At 49.7% G+C, this 7,768-nt stretch overlaps 2 protein-coding genes across 3 annotated transcripts; one reads left to right on the forward strand and one right to left on the reverse strand.

The window, feature by feature from the left end:
* Nucleotides 1-281: 281 nt before the first annotated feature.
* LOC123090968 (ACT domain-containing protein ACR3) lies at nucleotides 282-3,001 on the forward strand. 2 transcript variants are annotated; one of them, XM_044512343.1, is made up of 6 exons: nucleotides 282-554; nucleotides 690-1,018; nucleotides 1,104-1,264; nucleotides 1,383-2,134; nucleotides 2,249-2,353; nucleotides 2,460-3,001. In XM_044512343.1, the coding sequence occupies exons 2-6, from the start codon at nucleotides 948-950 to the stop codon at nucleotides 2,838-2,840; spliced, it is 1,470 nt and encodes a 489-aa protein (XP_044368278.1). In that variant the 5' UTR covers nucleotides 282-554; nucleotides 690-947; the 3' UTR covers nucleotides 2,841-3,001. The 2 variants fall into 2 exon arrangements, with proteins under 2 accessions (XP_044368278.1, XP_044368279.1); XM_044512344.1 differs by having other exon boundaries at nucleotides 839-1,018.
* Nucleotides 3,002-3,058: 57 nt separating this feature from the next.
* Nucleotides 3,059-7,730, reverse strand: LOC123090970 (uncharacterized; the record flags this gene model as incomplete). The annotated part of the gene is given in 3 exon segments (XM_044512345.1): nucleotides 3,059-3,847; nucleotides 6,344-6,531; nucleotides 6,884-7,730. Coding segments are annotated over 3 exon segments (1,455 nt in total), but the record flags the coding sequence as incomplete, so codon positions are not given.
* Nucleotides 7,731-7,768: the final 38 nt, after the last annotated feature.

Below are 7,768 nucleotides of genomic sequence, written 5' to 3' on the forward strand. Positions count from 1 at the left end.
TTTTTTCCTAAAGATTCTAATCCTCTAAAATTTCTAAAAAAGATCATTTAAATCAAGTAAACCCTAAAATGTGCATTTTTTTAGGGAAGCCCTAAATGTACATTGAAAGGTGGGAATTAGATCAAAATTTCCCCTCGTAAATGAATGCAATTGCACCCGCATATCATTTTAATTGTCCGACATTATTTGGACAGATCCTCTGACTTTCCATGTATATATAGTCTTATATGATATAAATGGCGATGCATCAATTCCGAATCAGGGTTTTGCTGGGAGGAAATCAATCAAAGGGGTGGACGAGACGACGGAAAGAGAAGCGGACAAAAGGAGTAAGGCTGCGACCCGGCCGCCCGCGCCACGCGCCCTTCCGACGTGGCGCGGCGGCCGTTCGCGCTCTCCACTGGAATCCTAAAACGCCGCCGAGGCCACGCAGAGAGCTGCAGCCTGCAGACCGAGGCCAAATCGAACGAACCCGGACCCGCACGTGCGTGCGCCCTCTCCTCCGCCTCTCGTCCCCTCGCCATCTCATCTCGCCTCGTCTCGTCTCACCGGAGGTAATCTCTCCCCCCTCCTCCTCTCCTCCTACATAATCGCGCGCGCGACCGGTTCGTCGCGCGCAGCGCAGGCAGCCTCGATTCCGTCGGGCGACGCAAAACAGGAAGCCTTTTTGAGTTCTTTTTCTTTGGTAGATTACTACTACTACGAGCGGCAGGCCGGCCGGGCGACGCATGTGAGCATGGGGCGCGCTCCTCGTGCCGTCGGCGGCCCTTCCCTTTTCTCGGATTGCTCCGCCCCAGATTGGATCTGCTGTTCTCACCGTGCGTCCGAATTCCGGTAGATTTCCGTGCCGGAGGGGGCATATAAGACCGACCGAGAAGAAAAGATTCAGCTCAAGGCGGTTGGCGTCCGTCCGTGAAAGCCACCGATCATCTTCTCCGTCGACGGCGATGAAGTACGTCTCCGGGCCCTACTTCGAGCCGGACTTCGATCCGGTCCTCGACCGCCTCGGCACCCCAGGGTACGTCCGCATTGCCACCTCTGCTTGTTTGTTGTTATTCTCGATCCATCCATCCATCCATTGAATTCTGATTGGATGGCTGCAGGGTTGTCGTCGACAATGAGACGCGCGAGGACTGCTCGCTCGTCAAGGTGGACAGCGTGAACCGGGACGGCGTGCTGCTGGAGATGGTGCAGCTGCTCACCGATCTCGACCTCGTCATCTACAAGTCCTACATCTCCTCCGACGGCGGCTGGCTCATGGACGGCAAGAACCATCTCCCTGCAGCCTCCTTTTCATTTTTCTTTCTTCTCCGATCGAATTAATTAGGTCAGAAAAATATATGATTACTGACGCGGAATTTTCTAATCTTGTTGCCATGCAGTGTTCCACGTGACGGACCAGATCGGGCGCAAGCTGACGGACCCGTCGCTCCCGGGCTTCATCCAGCGGGCGCTCCTGCCGTTCCAGCGCTCCGGCTCGCCCAAGTTCACCACCTGCCTAGGCAACGTGGTCGGCCCGGGCGGCCCCGACGTGTCGGACTGCGCCTCGCTCGAGTTCACGGTGCACGACCGCCCGGGCCTGCTCTCCTCCATCACCCAGGTGCTCGTCGACCAGGGCTGCCACGTCGCGTCGGGCCAGGCCTGGACGCACAACGGCCGCGCCGCCGGGGTGCTCTACGTCACCACCACCGGCGCGGACGGCGCGGCGCTGCACCCGAGCAGCTGGGCGCGCATCGAGCGGCTCGTGAACGCCGTGGTGGACGCGCGCGAGAACGTGTCGGGCGAGCGCCGCTGGGTGTGCATGTCGGCGCCCGTGCGCGGCCGCGTCCACACCGAGCGCCGGATGCACCAGCTCATGCACGACGACCGCGACTACGAGTCCGGCCCCGCCCCGACGCCCGTCGACGAGGAGCACTTCTGCATGGGCGACCGCGCGGCCACCGCGGCCCGGTCGGCACACCGCGCCGGGACGCGCGTCACCATCGAAAACTGGGAGGAGCGGGGCTACGCCATCGTCAAGATGACGAGCAGGGACCGCCCCAAGCTGCTCTTCGACACCGTCTGCGCGCTCACCGACATGCACTACGTCGTCTTCCATGCCACCGCCGGGGCCCAGGGCCCTCTCGCCATCCAGGTACGCGCCTGCACTGCACCACGAGTCTATGCGCCTGCGCCGGTGGCATTGCCCTGCCACGCCAATGACTGACATTGTAGTGACTGACATTGTGGTGACCACGGACGCACGCAGGAGTACTACATCCGGCACAAGGACGGGCGCACGGTGGACAGCGACGCCGAGCGGCAGAAGGTGTCCCGGTGCCTCGTCGCCGCGGTGGAGCGGAGGGCGTCTCATGTCAGTCAGGCTCCATTAGCCATTTCATTTCTTTCCGTTCGTCTAAGTGTATTTTCGTTGTGTGCGCAATGCTGAGACGCCATGGCATCATGTCCTAATTCTGCAGGGCGTGAGGGTGGAGGTGCGCGCGCCGGACCGGTCGGGGCTGCTGTCGGACTTCACCAGGATGCTGCGGGAGCACGGGCTGTCGCTGCTGAGGGTGGAGATCAAGCGGCAGAAGGAGGAGGCCATCGGGACCTTCTTCCTCGTCACCGACACCGGCGGCGAGGTGCGGCCCGAGGCGCTGTGCGCGGTGCGGACGAGGGTCGCCGAGATGGGAATCTCGCTCGACGTCGCCAAAGGAGCGCCTGGCTGGCCGCCGGTGAAGAAGACGAGAGCGCCGGCGACGTCGACCGCCGATCAGGACAGGCCCAGGTCCTCCCTGGGGAGCCTCCTGTGGTCGCACCTTGGGAAGCTCTCGAATAACTTTGGCCTCATCAGGTCTTAGGAAAACTGTTAGCCAGGCCAGTTCATTCACCATTTGCATTGCTGTGCTTTGTTGGATATGATGTGAGGTGTCTCAGTCAGAAAGCAGTACAATTTTGTATATATACAAAGTGTAGTATGTTGTCATTGCAAATACAGTTGTCATCACCATTTTGTTTCTTCTCTCGTTCGCCATTTTGTTCTCTCTTTTCCCTTTTTTTATATATTTTTACGCGGTCCTTTGAACAATCAACCAACGAATGAAACTTTTATTGCTGTGACTTTTAAAAGAATGCTTATGTACACAAGATTACCAATAAAATTACAAACCATACGGCACCCCCCACCCACTGTATATATATATATATTACCATTGCATCCAACCGGGCAGCTTAAAACCAAAATGGAGCCGCTCCCCTTTCATTGTACACAAAACTTCTGCTCTATTAACAAACAAGCAATTTCAACAGGTTTCCAGTTTTCAGGTTGGCGTTGGCCCTGAATTTTGCTCCCTTTTCATTGTACAACTCGCCTCTTCTGTTGAAGAACAAGCAATTTTGACCGGTTCACGGTTTTCAGGCTGAAGTTGGCCTGGACTTTGGATGATGATCATTTCATATCATCGTCATCCTCCAAATCACTGAATGACACATCTTCCTCGTCGCCTATGAGGATGGTGGTGTGCCCAGCGAGATCGGCCTCCTCGTCAAACCAATCGTCTATGTCGTCATCAAATGTTTCTTGCATAACATTTGAGGCCTTGCTACCATCCTCCCTCAGCTGCTCTTTGATGACTGTCTTGTCCACCACTGCGACTTCAGTTACTTGGATAGGATGTTTCTCAATCTCAAAATCTGTTATGGGGGTGAACGAAGCTGCATGTTGTCGCACAGATGGGAACGCTTCCATTACGTCCTTGGAGCTGTCATCTTCCGAATGCGTTCCAAAGTCATCTTTATGGCGACGTAACTGCTCTGTTGCATGCTGCTTTGACTGGTGTTGCATAAGCATTGCTCTAGCTTCCACAATCTGCAAAAACAAGAACCAGGCTTAGCTTAACTGCTGGGACATGCGTTACCTTGCATCATTCCAAGAACTAGACGATACCCCGCCCATTGCCACGGGGTCAGAGATTTGATTTCTAAACATTTTAGACAATATAGATTCACCCTTAATATTCAAATTATGCTATGTAGAAACAAAAAAAGCAATAAAATAAAATAAAAGGTTGAACATGCCATAAATGAAATGCGGGGGCATTAAAAATCCACTATGCATGTTGCATGGTAGAGACTCTTATGTTCAAATTGGATGGATGTTAGTGGACCAGGCTAGCATATCAAATGGCTAAAACAATTTGGATGATGTGGAAGCACGCATGTGCAGAAAAATAGCAATGAATAATTTGTCGGTTTGTCTATATAATATAGATATATTATTATGGAAAACATGTGATGATAAGCACACTATTAATGCAAGTACAAGTGTACAATGCACCCCAGGCCTTACTGGGCTACAAAGATTCTTCAGTGATGAGGCTAGCTAGAGATAGATATAGTACACAATGCATTTAATCCACAATTTATCACTTTTTAAATATTTCTGATGTTGATTTAGTTACAGTGAATTTTTATACCACCCTAATGTAACACATCATCAGTACAACATAATTTATCCCAGTCCAGAATCTGTTGACGCCAGGATGCATGGGATGCACCGAGAAGATATGCACTAGATATGACAAAAATAGGAACTCAGTTACTTAGATTATATGTGAATTTATATTCTCAACAACCTCAAGTAACTCATCACAACCACCAAATGACATTATTGCATATCAGCTGAAGAAGGTCGTGCAAGGAAAAGGCAACCTCAAGTTGAAGATAAAAATGCATAGTTTCAGTTTTCTGCGGATATTGTGTGTGCTTCAATGGTGTTTTGCTAAATTATCAAAGAATCTCAGAGAAAGAACTGGGCAAGAAACTATCACACATTGTCGTTGACTGACATGCTTGCTACCCTAATATGCCGCAGGATCCATAGGAAGCCAGTGGCCTCAAGTACCAGGCTACTGATGTTGTAGATGCTCTCAGTTGTAATTTTCTAGAAGACAAATTGCCATCATTTCACAATAATAATTGAATGCTGACAGTTGCTGACACCAAAACAAGTAAAAAGGTAAGTATTGGAATCCTAGGATTTTTCCTATGTTGGTCTTTTGATTCATAGGATTGAATCCTATAGGATTTTTCCCAAGGTTTCTATTGTACTATATTCCATAGGGATTTATTTGAGCATCCACTCAAACCTCTTGGAAAGAATCCTTTGTTTATCATGTGATGAAATCAAGAAAAAGCCTGTAGGGTTCAAAAGGGCATGACATTGCAATCCTATATTTTTTCTTATTCCCATATTTTTCGAATCGTATGAATCAAAGGGGCCCTCTGAAGATAATAGATCTAACAAGATAGTGTTATACGTATTAGATCATCCAAAAAAAAGATATAGCATTGCATGGTCCTAATCTGCAGAGCTGGTACATGATAGTAGAACTGGATAAACTATATGTTCTTGATTTGGATAAAACATATACCAACAGTTGTGCCAATTCATGGAAAATGGAATATCAAATTATTACTGTGCCATGCATCTAATATTCTAGTGCAATAGAAAAAACAGGACCAATGTCATGTGTGAGATAACATGCCATTGTGGGCAAAGGCCGGCTTTGACCTTTATCTATCTTACATTAGGATTTTCTTTATTTCCTTTGGATAAGATTTGTTTCCCTTTTTGTGACATTTAGATTGGTTTCTCTTCAAGTTAAGGTGATTCTGAATTAAGTGCCAGATATATATGGTATGGGCTATGGTGCATGGCACCCCAACTCTCCCTCTCTTTCTCTCTTCTTCCTACTCCCTATCTACACAAAGTCTAAGTGCCTTATCCTTCAACAGTGCCATAGCGTCGAGATCCTAGACCACGCCCTGTCGTCAAGCACCACATCCTAAGATTCAATCAACAAAGGCCATGGCAACTGATTGTTACATATCATAAAAGAGCTGTATTAGGGCATGTCTGATTGGTTATCATGTTTGGCAAAAAGTTGAGCCAAATGTGCAACTAGTCCCAATTTTCTGGCAAGGAAGTTGTTGGAAATTTGGCAAAAAGAAAATCCATCTAAGAAAGTTTGGTTGTGGCTTGTTGAGAACTGAACACCAGCCTAAGAAAGTGAAACTTGGCAAACTTATGTTATAGCATCGGTAGTTCATGGATCATTCTTCCTTTTTATAATATCTATTATGCAAATACATATGTGTCCAAAAGAAGAAAGAAGGTCGCAAGACCAATTAATCATGTTAAAGACCCAGTCAACAGCAAGTACTGTTTAATGAGATAATTGTCTGAGATAATGATTAATACCACAGCCACATATAAAATTTCACTACTTTCTTCTAAGATTGCCTGGATTCTGGGATGATAGAGAATGCAATGTTTTATGTATCAGGTTCAGAGAAAATTTACCTGTGGTGTGGACAGAAGTTCAGCGTCATGCTTGCTCAGTCTAGGATGTAGAAGAACAAAATAAATTTTCCAAAAGCATTCTTCGCTCATATGGATTGGGCATAGTTCAATCCGCAAAGCAGCTAATGTAGGAGCGAGGTGCCCAATAGCCAAAGCATGCTCTTGCTGAGCATCAGACATGTCAAAATCTGCAGGGGGTAAAAAGAGTATTGAAAAGGTTAAGCAAGCACATTCACATGGTCAGACTGCTAGAAAAAGTGAGGTGCAATTGATAGTTCCATTGGAATAGCATATGAACAGTTACACTAAAACATACCCCATAAACACAAAAGCCTTTCCATCAGCACCATGTTAAATCAAGGCATAACTTAAAATAAGTGCTACAGGGTTTCATGAATTTTGACCATAGCCCATGAGCTCGCATCGTTAGAAAAAGTCTCTTCCAAATTTGCCAAACTAAATTGACATGAAATTTTCCATGAAGAATTGATGATCATAAACACTAGTGAAGAATGAATAGCCGAGGGGTGAAGAAATTACATGAGAATGGGCCATCAGACTCCTCTTCGTCAGGGAGCAGAGGAAAGTCAAGCCAGGTCTCCGGGTGCCTGGCAATGTTGGTGGCGAATGTGAGGACCTCGTCGGTGATGCCAATCACATCCCACTCCTCCTCCACCTCCTCCTCTTGCATTACTCTCGCCCGTTCCAGCTCAGGGCCATCCAGCTCCTCCTGCTCCTCAGGCCATACCTTGCCGTCATCCGCCCGATGTCTGAACCTTTGCTCCTCCCACTCATCCCTCTCCTCGTCGTCATCCGCCTGATGTCTGACCCTTTGCTCCTCCCACTCATCCCTCGCCTCGTCGTCTGACACCCCAAGCCGTGCCATCTTCTCCAAATAATGCCTCCCCTCGTCATCCTCCCTCTCATGCCTCGCCTCTTCCTCATTCTCCTCCTTGTTTAGCCTCGCAATATCCTCCCCCTCGTCGTTGACGGCCTCCAGCAACTCCTCCTCTTCCCCGTCTTCGGGAGCGAAGAAATTGGAGGCGATGCTAGAGAACCCGGAGACGGCCTTGTGGCTCGAGATCCGCGAGATCCCGCTCCTGAACCTCCCACTGATCTCGGAGAAGTCGCGCCGGATCCCGGCAATCTCAGGGGGCGTCCCCGCGTCGGCGGATTGACCCCCCGCGGATGAAGGGGAGGGCGAGGCCTCCCCGGGCGGGGGCGCGAGGAAGTTGGCGACGCCCCAGAATTGGCGATTTAGGGTTTTGGATAGCTCGGTGAGGTCCTCCTTGACGCCGTCCGCCGCGGCCGAGTGAGGCGGCGGCGGGGCGCGCGCGGAGGGACGGGAGACGGCTGCGGCGACGGCGTCGGGGTCGTCGTCGGCGCCTGAATCTTCGGGGATGTTGAGGGAGGTGGCTATGGAGC

This window comes from Triticum aestivum, chromosome 4B (genome assembly GCF_018294505.1).
Source record: "Triticum aestivum cultivar Chinese Spring chromosome 4B, IWGSC CS RefSeq v2.1, whole genome shotgun sequence".
NCBI lineage: Eukaryota > Viridiplantae > Streptophyta > Magnoliopsida > Poales > Poaceae > Triticum > Triticum aestivum.